The sequence below is a fragment of the Ziziphus jujuba genome, chromosome 8, assembly GCF_031755915.1.
Source record: "Ziziphus jujuba cultivar Dongzao chromosome 8, ASM3175591v1".
Lineage (NCBI taxonomy): Eukaryota > Viridiplantae > Streptophyta > Magnoliopsida > Rosales > Rhamnaceae > Ziziphus > Ziziphus jujuba.
In genome coordinates this window covers 11,729,981-11,754,161 of record NC_083386.1, presented here as the reverse complement: position 1 = coordinate 11,754,161, position 24,181 = coordinate 11,729,981, and the positions used below count along the sequence as shown (strand labels likewise).

Genomic DNA, 24,181 nt, shown 5'->3' with positions numbered 1-24,181 from the left:
AAGAATGGATCCTCTGTTCTATTTTCGTGTCCCTTTGCCTGTCCCACCAATAAATTGGTGCCACCTCATCTACAATTTAAAAAAAAAAAAAAAAAGATGTAAACTATCTTATTCGATTAACTTATTCCATCTTTTATTGAAATTCCCTTTTTCTTTCTACTTAAAAGATCCTATTATCTAATCCAGAATTTTTTTTAGGGACAGGCCTCTGTATTAAATTTTCCATCATCTCGATTAGAGAGACATTATGGCTTTTCTATCGTTTATTCGATTGATACCTTTGCTCAAAAAGTTAATTTTTTTTTTTATAAATTTTGTAAACTAAAAAAAATTAAAGCAAAATTGAACAACCTATTACTCGAGAGGCTAGGCCAATCAAATTTTCATCACCTGCTATGACAGGAGCTTTCACGATTATTTTTTGCATCTAAATGTTTTCATATTGCAAGGATAAGCAATTTTATATATAGAGTTGCTGACTCTTGAGCAAAGAAAAGAAACGTCGCGGAAAACAAATTATTAGACTCAAAAGAAAACAAAAAAAAAAAAAAAAAAAAAATACACACACACACACACTTAATTACAGGGCAGCCCCTGCAAATTTGATGCTCACTGACCTACATGACTGATCAGAGTGGAGTAGTGAGCGGCTGCAACTGGGTCCGTTGCAATGGATGAGAGAAGATAGAAAAGCAGTCTCTTTGTTTTTTGGTTCAAGTCTAAAATTAAGCAGCTGGGGTGGAGGAAGTTAACGGCAAAAAAGAAAAAAAATGCCTTCAAAAAATTTTAATGATGTATCATTAATTGATTGGTAGGACAGACACAAGGACAAAGGAGCCGGATCTTTTGTTCCCTTTTGCCAATCTTCAAGCATGTCCCACCAATCAATTAATACCATATATTCAATTTTCATTCTCAACTTGCGCCGTTAGATGGAAAGAAAATATTTTTGAAAGTGGAATTTATCTGTTTGGTAACTTGTGTTTTGGATCTTCTTTCATTTCAAGCAAGTTTTATATGGTTTTAAAACATAAGATTTAAAGTAACACAAGTTTTACAGAGCACCTCATTTGGACGGAATTTTATCACTTAAAGGCATTCAATGATGCAAATAAATATAATGATCCATTATATATATATATATATATATATATATATCAGGCCGTCTCAAGCAATTTTGAAGCCCTAAGCGGAGAAAAATATTTGGGGCCTTAATTTTTTTTTTAAAAAAAATTATATAAAATCTAGTTTTCTAGCTTTTTGAGATGCAAAGTTACTAATTAAATTTTTATATTCAAGTTTCGATAATAAATGCTTTTCAATTGATAAAATTGACAAATTATTTAATTTTTCTTGAGACATTGTTGAGCGTAAATAAGATTTTATTAATTTTAATTTTGAAAAACTTCTTTCTGCTGAAGCTATACTAACAGGTATTGTCAATAGTATTTTATAAGCTATCCATGTATTAGGAAAAAAAATTAATTTTTTTATAAAGTTTAATATCTCAAGTGTTATTTTTAATTCAGGATTTATTATTTCTTTTAAAATTTTTAGTGCTAAAAATAAATCTAAACCATCAATATTAAATAATATGTCATGTTTTAAAAAATTTTCAAGATGCAAACATTTTTCTTTTAGAAAATCATCACCAAGCAATTTTAATTTTTCTACATCATACAAAAAACCAAAATTATCTTCATATATCTTAAACTGTTCAAACCTAATTTGAAGTGAAGAAATGACATGATCAACTATATAATTGAAATAATTAATTTTAAAAGATTCTTTAAGTGAAAGTCTCACCTTATTAGTTTCATTCTCATCAAATTCTTTTTTTCTTCTAATTACACATTTTTCACGAAATTTTGGTTCTACATTCATTTCATTAGCAATCTCTTTAGCACAAATTATAGCAGATGTGAACCCATTTTCTCTATAGTTATTAAAAAATGAAATAAGACCTTTTAGCTGATCTAATGCAATGGTAATATCCATATCTTTATATTGTAAAAATTTACTAACGGTGTTAATTGCAAACAATATATCATACCTAATAAAAATTTAAAATTTTTAATCTCATATGTTGCCAAAGAAATCGCTTCACTTTTTGTTTTAGGATCATCACTAGCTTCTGCTAGTTGATATAAAGCATCTTTTATTTGTGGAGCTTGATATTTTATTGCTTTAACACTTTTAAGACGACTTTCCCAACGTGTTTGTGACAATGGTTTAAGAGTTAAATTAGAAATATGGTCTTGTAAAATTTTTCATTTTTTAGTAGAAGAAGAAAATAATGAGTATATACGTTGTGTCACGCTAAAAAATGTTATAGCACTAGGACAAGAATTAGCCATGTCACAAAGCACTAAATTAAGACTATGACATCCACATGGTGTATAAAAAGCTCTAGAATTTATATCTAACAATTTCTTTTGTACGCTTTGTTGTTTACCTTTCATATTAGACCCATTATCATATCCTTGTACTCTTATATCATTTATATCAAGTTCAAAATTTTTTATTACACCAATAAGCATATCAAAAAGACATTTTCCTGATGTATCATCCACTTTTAAAAATTCTAAAAAATACTCTTCTATTTTGATTAGATTTGTTAAAATACCTACACATCTTAATATAAGAGATATTTGTTCTTGATGACTTATATCTGGGGTACAATCAAGTATAACTGAAAAGTATTTTGCTTCTTTTATTTTTGTAATTATAATATTTTTTATTTCTAATCTTAATATATTTATTAACTCATTTTGTATGTTATGACCAAGGTAATGATTATGAATTTCACCATTTTGAATACGTCTAAGGTGTTCTTGCATTATAGGATCAAATTCTGCAATCATTTCAATTAAACTTAAAAAATTACCATTGTTATCTTGATAAATCTTCTCATTTGTGCCACGAAATGCCAAATTATTTTTTGCAAGATTTTTAACTACAGCAATAATTCTTACTATTACATTCCTCCAATGCTCTTTTTCCTTGTTTATCTTTTCTTGTAAATTTTGATCAATAGTTTTATTTTTAAGTAATCTCATTTCAACATCAAACCAAATATTCATATTCATAATATATTCACTACTTGTTTCATGACTTTTAAGCTTGGCACTAAGATTTTTCCAATCTTGACATCCTTCGTTTGCTAATTGAATTGTAGTTGATTTTTGACTAAATAATTTACAACAAAATTATCTAATTCTTTTGAATATACTAGCCATCTCCTATCATATTTTTCTCCATTTGGTAATTTTCAAATGGAATGAATAGTAGAAAAGTGTCTAGAATTTTCTTCATGTGGAAAACATAAATTAGTTTCTCTAATTGGACCTTTTTCAACTAATAAATATATTAAATTTGTATTTATGTTTTCCCATTATGCTAGATCATATATATTTTTAACAATAGTTTCATCAATATCATTAAAATTTTTATCTTCTTGATCAACTAATTCATGTTCTTCTAAATTATTATTATCTTCTTCGTTAATATTAATATTTGGTGAATTAGATTTATGATTATTAGAAAGTTCTTGACAGATTTCTTTTTCTCCTAATAAAGTATCATCTTCTAGTGAAAATTCAATTATTTTCTTCATTTAAATTTTCAATTGGTTTTTCTGAGTTTTGATTTTTAGTATCAGTAACAAACCTATTAAGTGCTCCTTTTTGAGATTGAATAAATTCTTCTGTTTTTCTTTTTTTCATATGTTTTGCATATCCAGACTCATATTTTCTAGCAGACATATTTATATTCAAAAAATAGAAAATATAGATCCCTAATATTTTATCAAAATTAAAATGCTTAAAATTAAAGAAACAATAAAACCTGATTTATGCCTTATACTTTCAATTTGATGATATTTTAAAATCTGACACCGTTATCTGCATAAATATAATAAAAGAACAAACAAATATTAACTTTTATTTAGATTAATTAAAATAAGCATCTAGGAGAATAATTGGCCCAAATTAAAAACACCATGTAAGGATTCAAATTCAATCAATTTAGTTGAATAAAAGATATAAAAAAAATAAAAACACAAAATACAGAACAAAACCGTGAGCTATATATATATATATATATATATATAAGAACAATAAGAATGATTAGTAAATAACTACATCATGAATTCATATAAAATAATATATATATATATATACACATATATAATATGAGGAGAATGAATGTAAATTTATTAAAATAAATAAAAACCAACAAGTTTACCTTTAATTTTGGGACCTTCTGGATTAGAATTGCAATTATATATATTGAGTATCAAAGATTAAACAACTATGAAAAATGAGTGAATGAGAAGAGATGAGTGAATGAGAAGAGAATAAAGGAAGTTAGCAAGAGAAAAACATGCATAAACTCTGCAGAAACAGGAATGAGTATTTAATATGTGTTTTTCTCTCTTTTTTACCGTTACAATCTAATTAATTATAGAAAATAAAATATAAAAAATTTCAATTAAACTTTATTAGTGTTTTTTTCTAAAGATAAAGATAATTATAGCAATAAATGATCAATTAATGATAATTTAAAATCCTAACAATAACCAACTTCTTATATTTCCAAAATAAATTAATAATAATATTTATTTAGTAAATATATATGTATATATAATATAGAAAATATATTTTTTGGGGGCCCCAATAAAATGGGGGCCCTAGGCATATGTCTTAGTGGCCTATGCCTTCAGTCGGCCCTGATATATATATATATATATATAAATTTATTTGAAGGTGTTGTTGCTTGTTTTATATATTGTTATTTTTTTAGTTATTTATTTGTTAAATTGTTGTTTTAAATCTTTTCCATCTCAAAAGAAAATGATAGTACAAAATTTTAGGTTTACATGGATTAACAATTTACATTTTTAAAAATCATTGAAATGGTAATAAGTATAATGACCAATCATATATATGTATATAGATATAGAGAGAGAGAGGCTATAGTCCGGATGGTCTTGACCGAATAGAAAACGGACCAAAAAGATGTTTTTTTTTTTTTTTTTTTGCTGACTATTGGATTGCAATAGATGATCTATATTAGAGATAGGATTTTCTTTCCCACCCATCTTCTATTATGAGCCCCGATCATTTGACATCCATCTTCCTCCCACCATGTTCAACAGAGAGACAGAGCCACCCACCGTGTTCTCTCCATCCTATCATGTTTGACAGAGAGACAGAGTCAACCATTGTGTTCTCTCCCATCGTGAACTTGACCGTTAGATATCCATCTCTCGCCCACCATGTTCAACAAAGAGATAGAGCCACCCACTGGTAATTTATGGATATATCTGTAATTTATTGATAATATTGAGGTTATCAATAAATAAAGGGTATTTAACAACCAAAATTTTATTTTTTTCCAACCATCTTTAGTAAGAATTAAACTTTCCCATTATTTTATCAGAACGTTAAAAGGTGGGGGAGAAGCAAGCCGAACCTCTAATCAACCTGGACACATAAAAAATTCTCGACGTCGAAAGATATTTTATTTTCCGTAATAACTTAGTGAGTGCTTTCTAAGGCTTGGAAGAAGAAAATGAAATACGAACAATCACGCTGGTTGTAATAGATCGACTTTCATGCTAGTTCTTGCTCTAGCATGAAAGTTCCATTTCAAGTAAGAACGATGTACCATGATACTTTTTGTTTTGTCAAGCCCTGTTTTGGTCTCTGGTTTAATGGTTGCATTTGCTAAAAATTCGGTACATTCCGTTTTGTTTCCCATTTCAGCCTTTCGCGACACTTCAGGTTTACTTCTTTTGTTAGGTTTCAATTTCTTTGCTATGATCTTCCTAATAGTTCATATAGGAGCTATAGCCATTTCATTCCTTTTCGTTGTTATGATGTTCCATATTCAAATAGTGGAAATTCATGAAAAAGTATTGCGCTATGAGATTTTGATATAATGACCTTAGTTCTCATTATAAAAATTTCGAGATTCTAACTGTAATTTCAATTAGTTATACTGAATGTTATACTTTTCCATATTACTCTCTACTTGGATAGATGATTATAATTGATAGAGAAAAAAAAATTGACATATCTAAAATTACATTGAAAATTTCTCCAATACAATGAGTTAGAATGCATATTATTATAATTAATAAGTATTTAGATATTATCATCAATTTCAATTACTAAAGAATTTATTTTGGTATTGATGATATATACTGAATTATATTTGAGAATTTTATATATTTTAATATTATTTATCAAATTTACTTATATTTTAGTACTAATAAATAATTAATTTTTTTATGCAATAATTTTTAAAATTATAAACTATTTTATTATTATTTTATTTTAATCATTATATTTTATTTTACTATATGTAAAAATTTATATTTTAATATTTATAATTTTTTAAAAAGTTTGTCTAATATTTTTACAAAACCAATACTTTTATCTATATCAATATTTTCAGCAAAAACAAAACAACAATGGAGATACAAGAGAGATTGAGAAATAGGAGTATAAATATCCAAAACCATCAAATATCCAGGTGGAAAGATATGAAAATAGAACCTTAATGATTACACAAATATGGTAATAACTCCACCATAATCATTTCAAATATGCAGAGAATCAATTTTTTTTAAAAGACCAAATTATCCTTAAAAAACTAAATTGATCTTTTCCTCCCTTTTTTTTTTTTTTTCCAAAACCACCCTCATGAGCCATGGGCACTTTTATTATTATTATTATTATTATTATTATTTTATCATATCGGCTCCTCCATCATGGGTAGTAGATTATGCAACCATAATATATTTTGAAAATGACATTTCAGTCTGTTTTAACAAAAAGAATCCTTTGAAGCAAAAAAGGAAAAAAAAAAAAATAAATGAAAGAATCCTTAATAAAAAAAACACACCAAATTTTCAAATTTTTTTTTATAAATAAGAGTACATTTTTCCATTAAATTTGTTCAATTTATTTTTTATTCAAAATTTTACTAAACACTTTAATTAAACAGGAATAAAAAAACAAAAAACATTGATAGCTGTTATTACATCTTGGCATAAGACATTAATAGAATTTAAAAATAAAAACAAATATCTTAAAAAAAAAAAAAAAAAAGAAAAGAAAAGAGAGCTATGCATTTTGTTTTTTTTTTTTAAAAATAATTGAAAAAAAAAAAAAATTAACCATCCAGCACGGACTTTGTTGTTTTCTTAAAAGAATAGTTATGAAGGAAATCCAGTTAACTCCGAAAGTACCCCCCAACCCTCCTCCATGAGTTATGACTTTCCCAACAGTCAGCTCTGCAAAAAGCGACATCTTAATGCTTTCAATGCAATCTCCACGCGCTGTAAAATGCGCGTGCACACAACCCGTCTCTCATAGTGGAAGACACACAAAACTCACACAGACAGAGTCACACTCGCTGGCTCGCTGGGCTCGCTCGCACAGTCTCCAATTCGGAGTTTTTTATTTATTTTAATTTGGTCTTTCATTGTCTTGTCGAGGTCGCGCGGTTCTATAACCTCTTCTTTTGACTACAGCGCTCACCTCCCCTCACTGTTCCTCTGGTCGGAGTCGGAACCCCCTAAGCTCTGTCTCTGAGAATCCGACTCTGCTGGGACTTCCAAATTTTTTAAGGTAAAAAAAAAAAAAAAATTCTACTCTGTTTTTTCTCTGCATTTTGCCCAATTCTTCCATTTCGCTGTAACTGTTTCTAATTTATGCATGATTTTTCTTTCTGTTTAATTTTTTTTTTGTTATTAATTATATCTCATTCAAATCTCACTGATCTAATTTGACTCTTTGTTCCACTTTGGATTTTTATTATTATTTTATATAATTTATATGGATTTTAGGGATAATTCTATGTAATGCAGATTAAAGAGGAATGTAGTTTCCTTTGGAAAGTTAAATGCTGACTTCTGCTAGAAAAAAAAGAAAAAAGGAAAAAAGAGCTGCATTTTCATTTATAATGTTGGGTTTCATTTACAATCCTCTTTTATTGAGAATTTTTCATGATTGTACAGTAGTTTGAGACAAATATTAGAGGGAACTGGGTCTGATCTCACTGTTATCTGTGCTACAAATTAAAATTTGACTGTTTAATATGCCTTTTATTTATTTATTTATTTATTTTTTGGGGGTCAATTTTTAGGTGATTTGTTTAACTGAGTTTAATGGGGGAAATTTCAAATGAACAAACATCAAAGAAAAGAACTTTAAGTGAAATTGAAGTCGAGTATGTAGAAAAATGCTACGGAGAGCTGAAGAATGGAAAAAAAGTGAAAAGTTCTGAAACGACTTTTGCATGCCCTTATTGCCCAAAGAGGAAAAAGAAGGATTATCTGTATAATGAGATCCTGCAACATGCAACTGGGGTGGGGAATAGCAGTTCGGATAAGAGAAGTGTAAAAGAAAAGGCCAATCACTTGGCTTTGGAAATGTATTTGGAAAAAGATTTAGCTCCTGCTGCTGGAGATGGTCCATCGAAACAGCAAGAGAATGGTCAATCCAAAGATCTATCTAAACCCATGGATGGTTCGAAGAAACCTGTGGATGAGGGTGATACTAATATTCAATGTGACCATGATGAGAAGTTTGTATGGCCTTGGACAGGGATTGTGGTTAATATTCCGACTAGACTGGCAGAGGATGGGCGATATGTTGGAGAAAGTGGATCGAAATTGAGAGATGAGTTGATAAGGAGAGGGTACAATCCTATACGTGTGCACCCTCTATGGAATTACCGAGGTCATTCGGGAACTGCTGTTGTGGAATTCAACAAAGGTTGGCCTGGATTGCATAATGCTCTTTCGTTTGAGAGAGCTTATAAGGCTGATCTTCATGGGAGGAAAGAGTGGTTGGCTGAAAGTGAAGAAAAATCTGGTCTCTATGGTTGGGTTGCTCGTGCTGATGACTATAAGTTAACCAACATAGTCGGAGAACACCTACGGAAGATTGGAGACCTTAGAACCATTTCTGAGATTATGGAGGAAGAAGCTAGGAAGCAGGATAAACTTGTAATGAACCTGAATAATATCATTGAGGAAAAGAACAAGCAAAAGATAGAGATGGAGCAGAAATGTAATGAAAGTTCAACCCACATCACCAAATTAATGGAAGAAAAGGACAAGCTTCTTCAGACTTATAATGAAGGTTTGCTCTGTTTATATTTTTCTCCTTATAAAAAATAGAACATGAAAATTCAATCTGTTACATATTTTGGTTAATCCAAATGTCTAGCTACAAAATTCTTGTTAGAATACGCTTGATTTCTACATTTTGATTTTCCTATATTTCATTTTTCTGTTTGACTTAATTTATGCCATGTTATTTACATTTATAGAGATCAAAAAGATTCAGATGAGTGCAAGAGATCACTTTCAGAGGATTTTTAATGACCATGAAAAACTTAAGTTCCAATTGGAATCTCAAAAGAAGGAGCTTGAGGTGCGCGGAACAGAATTAGAGAAGCGTGAGGCAAAGAACGAAAGTGAATCAAAAAGGCTTGCTGAGGAAATTGAGCAGGTGTGATACTTTGTGCTTCATAGTCTGTTAGATTTTCACATTATACAAGTATTAAAGAGTTTAAATGTTTTCAGAAAATACCTGCATATATACGTATAAACATACATATGTATGTACATGTATAAATTTTATGTATATGTATCTATGTATCTATTTGTGGGTTCTTCAAGCGTCAATAACTCATTGAAAAAGAGCTTCTGCTTCTCCTTTTTAAACATTAGTGCTAAACATATTCCAAAAATTATTGAATATGACTAAACTAATTGCTGTAAACTAGAATTCATACATTAACAGTCATGTTCCTTCATTTTGCTTGTATGCATTGTGTTGGTTTATGGAACTCATCATAATTGCTGTAAACTAGAATTCATACATTAACAGTCATGTTCCTTCATTTTGCTTGTATGCATTGTGTTGGTTTATGGAACTCATCACTTGGCATAAGAAAGTTTTAAATTAAACTTCGGTTTTTTTTTGATATGGTAGCATCAGTGGTGATTTTCTGTTGTTTTTATTGATTTAGGACGTTTTAACGCGTGATTACATTGACTTTGTTTTCCCTTTCAGAATACTATAAGAAATAGTGCTCTTGAATTGGCTGCTTTGGAGCAACAAAGGGCTGATGAAAATGTAATGAAACTGGCTGAAGATCAGAAGGTTGTTAATTTTTTTGAAACTGTTAAAGAGTAATTAATATATTTCCTTCTGGATTTAAGAGAAAACAAACTTTATCCATATGACTGCCAATATAACACAGAGGCAAAAAGAGGAGCTCCACAATAAAATAATTCTGCTCGAGAAGAAACTAGATGCGAAGCAAGCGCTTGAATTGGAAATTGAGCAACTGAGAGGGACATTGAATGTTATGAGGCACATGGGGGATGATGGTGATGAAGAAGTTCTGAAAAAGATGGAGGCAATTCTCAAAGAATTGAGAGAAAAGGAAGGGGAGTTTGAAGATTTAGAAGCTCTGAATCAAACTCTAATTGTCAAAGAGCGCAAGAGCAACGATGAGCTGCAGGAAGCTCGTAAAGAATTGATTAATGTAAGTTTTCATTTTCATTTAATATGGATGCTGGCATATTAACAGCTTTTTGGTTATAATTTGGTGGATGCATGTCTTTTTAGATGGTCTTACAAAATCTCAATGTGTATATTTGGCTATTATACAATTTGGGTTGTAAATGAACAGTATTTATAAGGAGTTGATGATGTAAGCGGGCTAAAGAAATTTATTTGAAGGAATAGTAGGTGAATTATGATTGTTAGCTATATATTTCTTGATGTGGAACTTGCTGTAATGTTAGGATTCTTGAGATTATCAGGCCACCCGTAACAAAATGTTCATAAATGATAATTTAGCAAATTCCTAAAATTGAGATCTTCTTCTTTCTTTATTTGTCCAAGATACGTAAACTTTTTGGTTTTTTATGAAAATTATTTAATGCTGTTAGGTCTTTCTATGCACACTCACATGGTGTCAACATATCATGGAAAACAAGATAGTTACTTATTCATTATGCTCTTCTTATGCTTTCTACAAGCATCTAGGGGGAAGAGAAAGTATTAAGCCTTTTGATTTTCAGGGTTTGAATGAAATATCCAGTCGTGCCACTATAGGTGTTAAGAGAATGGGAGAACTTGACAGTAAACCATTCTACGAAGCAATGAAGAAAAAGTATCATGAGGAAGAAGCAGAAGAGAAAGCCTCGGAGCTGTGCTCACTATGGGAGGAATTTCTCAAGGACCCAGACTGGCATCCTTTTAAAGTTACTGTAGTTGATGGGAAAGAAAAGGTCTGCCTTTTCTCTTAGTGCTAGTGTTGGCTATCCATAATAAGCATTTCTTGTGCTTTTTTGTATATGTTTTGTAGAAATTGCATCCCTTTGTTATCATTGTGACCAGCATATTAGGAAGCTTGTGTTTGCTTAGTGACTGACATAAAGGTTCTTGTACATGAATGTATAAATTATAAAGAGATGCTATTGTACGGGCACTTGCATTGCAGTCAATGGTGGCAGTAAATGTAGATACAGTCTCTCTCTTCTTCTGCCCCATAAATATCTACTAACCAAGATGCCTTATGAAATATGCATGAAGTTCTTTACTTATATAATTGCCTTCTATTTTAAGCACTCTGCTGGTTCTCTTATTTTTCTTCTTATTTCTGTGCTTTACATTGGTTGTTCTATTTTTATTCGGCCATGAACCTGTAGTATTTGCTTTTTCCTTATGAGTAGAAGAAGGAATCAAAATATGCATCTCATTTGACATGTTTATCATTATCTGGCCAGCATAATTGAAAGGTTTTATCTACTGTTTCCAAAACATTATGGTTAGGCTATTTATAAGTTTCGAATTTGACTTTGTTTAGTTCTCCATGGGTACCTACGTGCATATTACTATTAGTTATTCGGATTTACTGTCTCAATTTTTTAATAGTATCTTAATTTAAATTGTTTTTTATTATAGTATTTTAATTTCTTTCTAAGATACCTGTTTCTCTCTCCTTGTTATTCTGCTTCTATTTGATATGGTTTACCCTTGATCAATTTCAATGTTTCAGGGATTTATAAATGATGAAGATGAAAAATTGAAAGGTTTGAAGAAGGAAATGGGCGATGAAGTATACAAAGCTGTGACCACTGCTTTAATTGAGATAAACGAATACAATCCAAGCGGGAGGTATATAACCTCAGAACTGTGGAACTATAGTGAAGGACGAAGGGCTACTTTGAAAGAAGGAGTTGAATTTCTTATGAAGCAATGGCGACTAAGAAAGGCCCGGATGGAAATGGCTTGAAGGTTGGTAGTTCCTTTTTGCTAAAAGTATTTCCTTTCTATATCTATAACACTTGCTTTTTTCGGTAAATAAATTAATTTGAAGTGACATAAATGAGTAGCATCGTAAGGAGATCTTTTAATATACAAGATTTTGGTAGTCTAGTATGAAATTGAGCTTGCAGCACTGGAATCCAGTACCACATTAGTTTCGGTGTTTAATTTTTTTTTTTTTTTTTTGGTTATACTTTCTATATAACTAGTAGATGGAAAAGGACTGATAGATAGTTAGCCAATTGAGATAATCATATTCGCTAAGTCAACTTGATAAACAGCTTTTAAACTGTACACATAAAAATGGTAATTGACTGATAAAATGTTGCATTTTTATGTTTAAATGCAAATAAATAAATAATAAAATACATAATTTACTGGTTAAACAGAACTGACATATCATGAGTTTTCAGCATTTGGTTTGAATATAGAGATATCCTGTTTATGCTTTTGTTTTATTGGAAATATTCTTGGATTGCAGAATGTACTGAAGTCCTTGGAAACTTGAGGACTTGCAATAAGATTGAAGGAGTAGCCACATTGTTCAACGGTGATGTATCTTTTAGAGCATTCGTATTTATGTTTCTGTACGTTATTGAGATTCATAATGTCATGGGGATTTCTATCTCTGAAAACTAAGGAGCTTTGTTGGGAAAATGCGCGGCTGGGAAACATTTTAGAATATGTACTTATCCATGTAGAAATATTTTTAATAATCCTTTTCTTAAATTTTCAGATTACAAAACTTTGGGTCAATCAAAGTAACTGGGAAAGGAATTTTTAAAACACAACTATTAGGTGCCATTTGTTAACGTGTTTAATTTAATGCCTATCTAGCTAATTAGATAATAAAACAAAACCTGAACATGTTAGCAAACAGCAACATAGGGATATGTGGGATTTTTTTTTTTTTTTTTGGTAGGAAAAAAGAAAGGTGAAAGAAGTGGGCTTTTCTACAATGGGAAAGTTTAAGTATAGATTCATAAAATTTAAAGACATTAAATACGTTTTTTATTTTAGAGGTGCAGGATTCCAACTCCGAACCTTGTGAAGAAATGGTAGGCTTTGCATTAGGGTGTTAAAACAGATTTGGGAGTATGGAACTGATGTCAATATTTCATTGATGTTATGTATTTGAAGATTTTTTTTTTTTTAATTTTCTAAGAAGCATATTTGGGGGAGTTCAAACAAAAGGTTTATTCCAAAAGAACAGAATACTTGTTTTTCATTTAGGGTTAATTACACTGCACACTCTCGAAGTTTTCTTTAATTACAACCAGATACCCTTATATATGTGATAATTGCAAATCAGTCCCTGTCGTTACCACATTGGTGTTAAAGTTGATGAAGGAGGGGCATAATAGTCATTTGACACAACTGTGATCTGTAAAACTCTGCCACTGCCATACCATATGTTAGATGCTTGGTAAAATCGCAAAAACCGAACCCATCAGTATGTAGAGTAATTTTGGAGGGAAAAAGGTGGCACATTAAGGTTAAAATAAGAGCATATTTTGCATCACCTCTGTATTTCCAATGCTTGAACAATCCACAGAATTTTCCTTTCATCAATAAAGAAAATGTGATTAGTGTACAAAGTAATGGAGGGAAATCCCTTCCTTTTTTCCCTCCAAAATTACTCTACATACTGCTGGTTTCGGTTTTGCGATTTTACCAAGCATCTGACATATGGAATGGCAGTGGCAAAGTTTTAGAGATCACAGTTGTGTCAAATGACTATTATGCCCCTTCTTCGTCAACTTTAACACTAATGTGGTAACGGCAGGGACTGATTTGCAATTATCACATACATCAGGGTATTTTTTTGTAATTGAAAAAAACCTTGAAGGTGTGTAATGTAATTAATCCCTTTGTTTATTAAATTTTTGATCTTGGACCTGGGTCGTATGGTATTCTAATCAAGGAAGGGACAGTAAGTATAGTTATATTTTTTCTTCAGATGAATTGGACATTGATAATGATGAATGATGATGGAAAGGTTATTATTTGAGTTGGAGTTGAAAGCCAAAAAAAAAAAAAAAAAAAAAAAGAAAGAAGGATAAACTTTAATTTTCATTTAGGAGATTTGAAATCATGTGAAATAATGTTAGAGGTACAGGCAGTTTTAATTAGGACAACAATATTTTTGTGATGTCATGTGGCTGTCTTTTTGGGTCACTGCCGTGAATTCTAGTGGTACACACCCCTGAATATCAAATACTGGGATATGACAACATTTTTAAAAAGTTATTTTATCCAATCAAGCGAATCTAGTGGATGAATCTTGGAATGTTTTACAAATCTAGTCTCAGAATGCTTTACATTAAGATCTAAGCATTGAATGCTTCTTTCAATTTTCATTTTTATTTTTAGTTTTATATTTGCTTGCACTGGAGATTTATAATATGTTTTAGTCCAATTTTCTATTCTAAATATTGCTGTTTATAGGTCTATTGAATTGGTTTATGATGATTAGATCTCTAACTTTGATGCATTTTCATTTTTATTTGGGACCTCTAAATGTATCAAATTCAAATATTAGGGCAAAATTTTGAAGCTTAGATAGAGCACCTAGTCTAATTTGGAGCCTTTATTTGGGACCTCTGAATATATGGGATTCAAATGTTAAAACATAATTTTGAAGCTTTAGAGAGAGCACCTATTCTAATTTGGAACCTTTCTTATTTTTAACTAATTATTAGTTTACAAGGTGTAGGCTTGTCAGTTAGATTAAATATTTGGTCTATTCACTTCTATTATGGTATTTTAATTCATGTTTGAATATTTGAAGAATTCTTTAAAAATACTTTATGAAATTTTTGCATATTTGAAGAATTCTTTAAAAATACTTTATGAAATGCGAAATTAATGTAATCTGTTTATCATATTTTCCCAACTACATATGTACATATAGATATTACCCCAAAAAAAAGAAAAAGAAAAAAAGAAAAATTACATCTAGATTTTGGTATTACTTTGCAACTTTGTGTTTCTTCATCATTCGACGTTTGGTTTCAGATACCACTTGTACCATTTCACATGCTTGAGTTTTAATAAACTTTCTAAACTCAAATGAATCAACTCAGACTCAGAGGGTATTATATTGTAAGTTCCTTCAACCTTTGGCATTTGGATTTCAAATACCTCTTCTACCATCTCACAATGACTTATTTCCAACCTCTTTATATTGTGGAGTCTTCTCTGCATGGTAGATGGAAATATCCTCACTAGATTATTGCAATTTTGAACTTTCACATCTTCCAATTTGGAAAAGGAATCAGCAGTTTGTATTCCATGTCATCTTCAATTCAACCAAGCCTTTAATTTCGACATTTTTGCATGCTGGGGAATACTACCTGCGGTGTATTAATTCATCCCAATTGATGACTCAGAAAATAAGTTCTAATTATAATTTAAAACAAATAAAATAAGATATGCAAAAGTGAATTGTAAGTTCAATATTGGATAATGTCAAACCATTTTTATTAACCAAAAATTTTAAAAGATCATTATTTAAAAATATAAGAAAGATGACATAATTAAGGCAAATATATAGGAAGTAAAAACAGAGTATTTAGGCCTCAGAATATATGTAGGATATAAGGCCAATATAAATATGAATTCTTTGGAAATATATGACCAAGTGAAAAAGGAAGAAAAACATTGAATATATTGCTCATCACCTTGTCACTTGTCAGAATAGAGATGTCATTGTGGTTCAATCCTTCCCTTCCAATTTGGAAACAAAAGTCTTAAACTTAGGGCAATCTTCATTGTTAATGGAAATTTCAGTTAACAATGGAAACTCAACGAAAACTTCAGATGAGAATGAGATGAGGTTTGGAAGATTTTTTAAGTTGAGACGACTTAGTTTATTGAATTGCACCTCATCCACCTTTTCATTCTTACTCATTATTTCTTCCATCATCATGCAATCTTTTATCTCAAGAGCACAAAGTTGTTCAAAATTGGCTGCTTCAGCCGAAGAAAATAGATATTTCAGAAATCCACAACATTCCACGTGCAAACTTGTTAGCTTGCGAAAAGAACGAGAATTTGGCTGAAGCTCGCCATCCCATATCTTCTCCAAATTGCATTTCGACAGTTCCAACTTCTCTAAATTGGGAAAAGGATCAAACTGCATACATGATCAAAGTAAGTTATTATTATTGTCATTTTCTAGTTAACTAAGCAAAGAGATTGCTACAAATTAAATTATAATAAAAGGAGAAGAAAAATAAATTATCAGAGATAAATCATTACCTTGGTGAAAATTAACGGTTGTTGGATTGGACTACTATCATGATAATGAAGCACATGATTTTCTTGAAAGCTGGACAATTCTGATGCCAAAACCTTCACTTTGTCACATTTCTCCACAATTAGACTTGTCAATGAAGGCCAACTTGAGGTGTGCAGTCCTGGATAGAAACACACCAGATTTTCCAAATGGGTCAAATTCATTTCTTGCAATTGAGGGAAAACAAACTCAGGCGGTACTGGTGCATTAGTCCCCACAGCTTCAACAATTTGTTGTATCCCACAATGAGAAAGATGTAGATTTCGAAGTTTCAAAAGACCTTTGGCAATGGAAAGTGGAAATATTGATTTCAGACTTGGACAGTCGAAAACTGCAACATCCTCAAGATGTGTGAAGGTAAGAGTTCCTCGAGGATCTTTGCCCCACACATACTCCAGTTTTCGTAAACGGCTCAAACTCAAAGAAATCAACTGAGAGGGTACTGTGTCTTGTGTAATTTCTTCAACACTCGACGTTTGGATTTCGAATACCTCTTCCACCATTTCGCAACTACTTATGTCCAACCTTCTTAGACTTCTGAGTGATCTCTGCATACTAGATGTAAATATCTTCATTAGATTGTTGCAGTTACGAACCTCTACCTCTTCCAAATTGCCAAATACGTCTGCATTATTTGCTATTATCTTCGATTTATTCATGCCTCTAATGGTCACAGACTGCAAGCTGGGGAAGGCAACCTGCGATGCCATTGAGGAATAATAAATGAATTAAGAAAAGAATTAAAATAAATATTTAAATCATAGCATAGATAGATAAAAAGGAGGACCATAACAACATGTACATAAAAAACCAGCTTGTACCTGTTCGTTGAATAGACAAGGCAGCTTTTCAACTTCAGACTTGGAAACGAAAGTCGTAAATTCAGGGCAGTACCGTATGGAAAGTGTAGTTAAAACTGGAAAGTCGATGTAAATTTCAGAGGAGAACGCTTCGAGGTGTCGAAGACCATAAATCTGAAGAAAATCTAGCTTGGGAAACGACATCTTGTCCATCTTTTCACTATTTCTCAGAATTTCTTTCATAGCCCCACAACCACGTATCTCAAGGAATCTAAGTTGCACAAAACTAGTTGCCATAGCAGATGAAAATAGATATTCCAGAGAACCGCAGTCCTTTACGAGCAATTTTCTTAAGTTGAGAAAAGAGGAAGAACAGCTTGGTAGAATCTGATGATCCCATATTCTTGTTAAATCATTGCAATTGGACAACTCCAATTCCTTCAAAATGGGGACAAAAACCAACTGCAGATACAGTTTAATTAATGTTAATTTAAATCATTTCATCAGTTGACCTTTTCTTTGACAACTTTATAATTGTTTTACAATATAACTAGAGGGTAAAAGCCAAATTAGTGTGCAGTTGAGACCTTAATTAAGTGAAACATGTGAGGGAGTGAAATTGTGAGGATCTCTAATATTGTTGTGCTTTTATCCGACTGATGACAAAGAGATATAAGCATAATATCCTTAATTTATACGCATACATGCTATGGAAGAAATCATCTCCTCCCATGAATTTCTTAGTCACACTCGCTATCTTAATCTTAAGCTGTGCCAAGAATAAAAGCAACTTCATTTTGATTATACTTAATGTGAAAGAGTTTGTAAATATTTACTAGCCAAAATAAATGTTAATATTCTCATATCACATTGAAGAAGCTTTTAACTCCTAATGTTTGTCCAACTTTCAATCACTATGCAGAAATTGTCATTTTATTATTCTTAGAACGCATGATTTACATGTGGCTGGATGACCCTGTTGAGCATGCTTGATCAGTTCAGTATCACACCTAATATGATGATCCATGTTTTTTGAGATTATACAGGTTGATATTAAGATTAAGATGGGGATGTGAATGAATTTTCAAGTACTAATTACTTGGAAATAATGAATATTCACCAAGACTTGCATAATACATACCTTCCCACTGAACAGAGTCATGACAGGATCTACATCCACTGGCTGCTTTCCCTTTTCAGACGTATTAGCTGTATTCAATTTGGAGCAGAAACTTTTAAGCCTTGGAACCTTTATCAACCTCAAGAAGCACAATTTAGGAAAATTTCCAATAACTTCCTTGCTGTTGTCTCCTTCTTCATGAGAAACTATGATCTCCTCCATCATGTTGCAATTTCTTATTTCAATTTCCTCCAGCTTGCTGATGGAGAATGGCAGAAGATTCTGCAATCTGTCACAATTTTGTACTTCTATGATTCTCAATCTTTTAAATGATTCTTTTGTGAGTTCCCCATCACATATCTTCTCGAGATTTTTCAAATTGCTAAGGTGCAATATTTCCAAGCTGCCAAACACACTACAAGGATGATTTTGCTCCATCGAGTTAATCAAGCAGTGGACCATCCGATTATTTTTCAATTGAAAGAGCTTTAATTCTGGAAAACCAGCTTTGTCTAATTCATAGACAATATTATCCACACCAATAAATCCAATTCCATTTAAAGCCAATATTTGAGTGCTCTCCAACAACATTTCAAGACCATGCTCTTGAAATGGTCTGTTTTCATAAAGGCTGAGTTCCAAACATCTTGAAGAATTTTCAATGAGCTGGCTTGTCAATTCACATCCTATAGCAATCTTATATTGTTCCAATGTTTTCCCACTGAATAAATCTTTTGGCAGCACCTTGACGTCAACTATTTCTAAATGTAAAGTGGTCAGTTTATCCAAATGTTTTAGCTCATTAAGACTGACATTTCTTTTGTCCCCGTTGACTCCTTGAAGCTCATCCCATTTCTTGAAACTCCTTTCCACATACAACTCTTCTAAAGATGTCAAATTTGATAAGACATTGGGTTGAATGAATTCAAGTTGAGTACAATCATGCAAATCCATCATGCGTAAACGGGTAAGTTGTCTGATTCCTGCTGGTAATTCCTTGATATCAGACGATGAAAGGTCAAGAATTTCCAAGTTTTTGAGCTCTCCAATTAAAGCTATGTCTTCCAGATGATGACCATGCAAACGCAATGTGCGGAGATCTCCCAGAGAACTCAAAGACAAAGGTAATTTCTCCAAATGTAAATAATAAGACAGATGTAAAACTCTAAGCTTTTTTGTCTTTTCAAAGAAATTATCTGGGACTTGGGAAGGTTTATTTCGCCACATCCAAATTAACTCGAGCTGTTTATATTCCAACCCTCCATGAAGTAGCTGGGGCACATAACCATTAGGCAGTGAAATCGCCTTTGAGTCTTCAAGAGCTTTCCTTTCAAGCCGATTTACCTCAGCAGCATTTGTAAAAGAGTGCATACAACTTTTTCTAGCAATTGAGATAACAACGTCACGGATGACATCGTGCAATTTTACAGTACGGTGATAGTTGCCATCCAACAACAAAGAACGATCTTTTATCTTAAAGACTAGGCTCTCCACTGTATCTCTTGCACTTTGCAATGTATCAACATCTTTAAACATGCCCTTTCCCACACCATATCTCATCAAATTCTCTATTGATATGCTTTCATCTTCTTCATGCAAACCACAAAGCAAAAGTAATAACCTTTCTTCATCTCCTAAATAATTATAACATAGTTCGATAGGATAGTGTACTTTCTTATCCATGTCATCATCGATAGCTGCTAGGTTAGATCTCTGTAGTTGTCTCCAGGCAGTCCTCCAAAAAGGCAATTCACGATCTTTCAGCGTACCAGCAATTGTTTCAATGGCAATTGGAAGACATGCACATTCATTAACAATTTTAGTTCCCAAATGTAGAAATTCAGACTCTTTCTCAACCGATTTAGCCACTAAATGGTTGAACCAGTTCAATGCTTCAGCCTCTTCTAAGAGTCCAACTTGGAATATCTTGTCAGCACCCATTTTAGTAGACAACACTCGTTCAAATCTGGAGGTTAATAATATCTTGCATCCTTTCTCGTCACCTCTGAAAACTATTCCAACGTCTTCAAGCTTAAGTTCATTCCAAACATCGTCTAGAATTACCAAGAACTTCTTCTCAAGCTTCAATCTATTTTGTAGCAAAAGTGCCCTTTCAGGTATGGTTTCCTTATCGAGTTTGAGATCTAGCCTTTCTGCAATTGCTTTTTGAATCTGTTCAACATCTGGAATATTTGAAACAGTGACCAGAACAGAATCACTGAATAGCTTCTTGTCTAACGTCCTTGCAGAAATTTCTTTCACAAGTGTGGTTTTACCTATACCAGGAAGGCCATGTACCCCAATCATTCGGACATTACCATCTTCAAGTGCCGCCATAATTTCAGTCACAATTTCCTTTCTTGATTCAAATTCTATGTAACTTCTATTTGTAAAATCACTTCGGAGATGGGGACGGTAAGAAATGTTGTCAGACTTTGCCTCCTCTTTGATTGTAACAGCAGAGATGCTCATCTTGTTAGCTTTCTTACTTAGTCGATACCGTGGCACCAAATTCAGGAACAACAACCCCCTCACACTACAGCACCCTATCTTTGCATGGATTTCATCTTCTAAAAACGTCTCAGCTTGCTTTGTGATTTCATCTACTTTCTTTAGCCACTCCTTGGTATCTTCATGGATTTCATCACCATTTCTTGTAGCACAAGCAACCAATTCCTGTATCCTTTTTTCCACAAGATTCAGATCCTGGATTGTTGTTGTCAGGTTGCCTACGTTACGTTTGTGTTGAAACAGATAACCTAGCTGATGGCAAATTGGTACGACTGTGTAGCCAGTAATTATTTTAGCAATTGCAGCTATACCGATCGCCGCAGTACTGGTCATGTTTGCCTTAAATATAATTCACCTGCAAGATATGTTATTAATAAGATTCTACCTCCAAAGTGTAATGGTAGATGGTTACAAAAATAAAGAGAAATAACAATAATAAATATATATATATATATATATATATATGAAAGCAAGGAAGGGAAGTAAAGAACATACCTAGCAATACAATTTTCTGTGATATATATTGATGGGGACTTCAAGAGCCGAGTATATCCTTTTTTTTTTTTTTTTTTTTTTTTTTTTTTTTTTTTTGGCTTTTCAGTATAAAAGGGAAAAAAAAAAAAAAAAAAGAAAAAAAAGAAAGAAAGAATGCTGGTAGAAACCACGAGAAAATAAAAAAACTAAAAGAATGGCAAGCCAAGAAATCTACTTCAGAAAGAAGAGATAATTACAAGGAAACAGAGTGAGAGCTTCCTTTTGATACCAAAAAACAGAGGAACTACTTTATTTTTTATTTTTTATTATTTTTATGTGAGTTTTTTGTTGGTGAATTGAATAAGAGAGGGACGCAAAAGCTTGAAGATGGAGACCACGAGAAGTGGAATCAAACGGCACAAAAGAAATCCAACGGTGTTTCCCTTTACAATCACTGCAGAAATTAGAACAAAAGAAGCTATACAATTAGGGAACCAAAAGTGCGCAACTCTCTTCTACAAAACAAGGAGATAAATGTGTATCAAAAATTGAATGCATATAAGAAACCAGAACCATACAAATGAATTCCTTTCAAATGGGAAAGGACAATAAAACTTACTTTATTATATGTATATATGTAAGCACACTTGCTATTTTCCTCCTCAAATTCCTGAGTGTTTTCTTTTTAATACCAAATAAAAATGTACCAAGAGACAAACACCTATAAAAGTGAGTTTAAATCATTCTGGAACCGCTTCAATACTCTATATTGAAAATTTTAACGGAATTATATTGTATAGTACTATATATTTTCTCTGATATTATCAATTAATAAGCATTAGTGTATCTCCTCAAATTCAGAGGGTCGTTTATTGGTTGACTATTTTAAGCAGAGAAGTCACGCAACATAAAAACAAATCAAGGGTATTGCAGCAAATCGCAAAATCATCCAAGTAAATTGCAAGGAGATCCAAGTCAAACATCAAATGGAAATTAAAATCATAGATCTTACTGGGTACCTTGGAGCTGTTTCTTCAATATCAAAGGCCAAATTAGGGAGATTGCTTTCGTTTCTGTGACTTTGATAATTGTATCATGGAATTAAGTAACTCAAACAAATTAAGGAAATGGATAGTGGACTCTTTGAGTAGGAATATACAAAATGAGTAATGATAAAATTGAATAAAACAAAATTTAAAACCTTTGAATAATTTTGAAAAAGCGTTCAAGTGGTTGATAGCAAGCTGGCTTTGGTCATTTTCCTACGTAAGTACCCCACTACTAACAGGATTCACTTCGGTTTATATCATGAAAGTAAATATATTATGGGATAAATATCAACTAGAGCTTTCAAATAATTATATTTAAATTTTAAATTTTTGAAAAACTATTAAAAGAAGGTTAAAGATTATCATTTTATAATTGAATAATAATATGAAAATACAATTATAGTCTCTAATATTTAAATTTAGTTTATAAAAGCTGACAGATATTTTTTAAAAAATGCGGAATATAACTATAAATAGGATAAAACTATTAGGATTAGAGTCTAAATGAAATTTGAGAAATTCTAGTTGCACTTCCAAACAAACTTTATACAGTTTCAACATAAATTTATATTTTTATTTCCATTTAAAATTATCATTAAGGATATTTACTAATTAAATATATTTATATTCAGAAATATAAGATTGAATATTTCAAATATATTTAGAAATATTTGATTGAACATCTCTAGAATTATACTATCTAACGTTTTTAGATATGAATATTTCAGATTTGTTTATAAATATATGACTAAACATCTCAAATATATTTAGAAGTGTGCGACTGAACGTCTTGAGATACGAACATTCAAATATATTAAAAAACTGTCTCAAATGTGTTTAAAAGAATACCACCGAACATCTTTAGAGACATTCATAATTTTGAGACTGAACACTCCAATGAATATATCTTTTTATTATCCAAAGATATTCTAAGAAAATTTGTGAAATTTTTGTAATTATTAGTCTCTAATGTTGTGGATAGTTTTTGTAGAGTAGTGTTTAATTTGTAAGCAATTTGTAGAAAAAAAGATATATTTTTTATACATTTAAATGATAGTATGTAAAGAAGATATTATATAGAGTTCTTTTAAAATTATGAATATAACTTTTCGTGAAATTTTCTTATATATTATTTGCTTTACAATATATATATAGTTCCTACAAGGAAAATTTTCATTTATACCCTCTTTTTTTTTTTTTTTTTTTTTAAACTTTGTCATTATTTTATTTACACCCCATACTTTTAAAAAATCATCATTTATCTCTTTTTAATTTTTAAAATTATTAAAAAATACTAATCTGTTAATTTTTATCTGATTTTACTATGTAATTTAATAAATCAAATGTCCAAATTATACTTTACAATATTATTCAATTATAAAATACAATTTTAACTTCTTTTTGGCCTTTTTCACTATTAAAATAAACTGATAAAAATTGATAAATAAATCTGTTTTAATATACATATAAAATTAAAATTAATAATAATTTTTCAAAAATATTATAAAATGATAATAAAAATAAAAAAAAGGTGTAAATGAATTTATTCATGGGAGGGCCTT

General features: G+C 31.0%; 3 protein-coding genes across 5 annotated transcripts; 1 reads left to right on the top strand and 2 right to left on the bottom strand.

Annotated features, from left to right (window-relative positions):
- Window positions 1-2,329: 2,329 nt before the first annotated feature.
- On the bottom strand, window positions 2,330-7,319 carry LOC132805062 (uncharacterized). The gene is made up of 4 exons (XM_060819820.1): window positions 7,259-7,319; window positions 2,717-3,016; window positions 2,456-2,578; window positions 2,330-2,337 (listed from the first exon to the last, which is right to left on the bottom strand). The coding sequence occupies exons 1-4, from the start codon at window positions 7,317-7,319 to the stop codon at window positions 2,330-2,332; spliced, it is 492 nt and encodes a 163-aa protein (XP_060675803.1).
- Window positions 7,248-13,126, top strand: LOC107413436 (protein INVOLVED IN DE NOVO 2). 3 transcript variants are annotated; one of them, XM_016021383.4, is made up of 8 exons: window positions 7,248-7,640; window positions 8,158-9,158; window positions 9,349-9,530; window positions 10,098-10,187; window positions 10,288-10,575; window positions 11,117-11,326; window positions 12,097-12,335; window positions 12,847-13,126. In XM_016021383.4, exons 2-7 carry the CDS (start codon window positions 8,180-8,182, stop codon window positions 12,331-12,333), a joined length of 1,986 nt encoding a protein of 661 aa, XP_015876869.2. In that variant the 5' UTR covers window positions 7,248-7,640; window positions 8,158-8,179; the 3' UTR covers window positions 12,334-12,335; window positions 12,847-13,126. The 3 variants fall into 3 exon arrangements, with proteins under 3 accessions (XP_015876869.2, XP_015876870.2, XP_048326318.1); XM_016021384.4 differs by having other exon boundaries at window positions 12,097-12,339; XM_048470361.2 differs by having other exon boundaries at window positions 12,097-12,359.
- Window positions 12,886-21,441, bottom strand: LOC107413428 (probable disease resistance protein At4g27220). Its single transcript, XM_048470737.2, has 5 exons — window positions 18,607-21,441; window positions 17,487-17,927; window positions 16,629-17,363; window positions 16,049-16,503; window positions 12,886-15,721 (listed from the first exon to the last, which is right to left on the bottom strand). The coding sequence occupies exons 1-4, from the start codon at window positions 21,427-21,429 to the stop codon at window positions 16,084-16,086; spliced, it is 4,419 nt and encodes a 1,472-aa protein (XP_048326694.1). The 5' UTR covers window positions 21,430-21,441; the 3' UTR covers window positions 12,886-15,721; window positions 16,049-16,083.
- Between the last annotated feature and the right edge of the window lie 2,740 nt (window positions 21,442-24,181).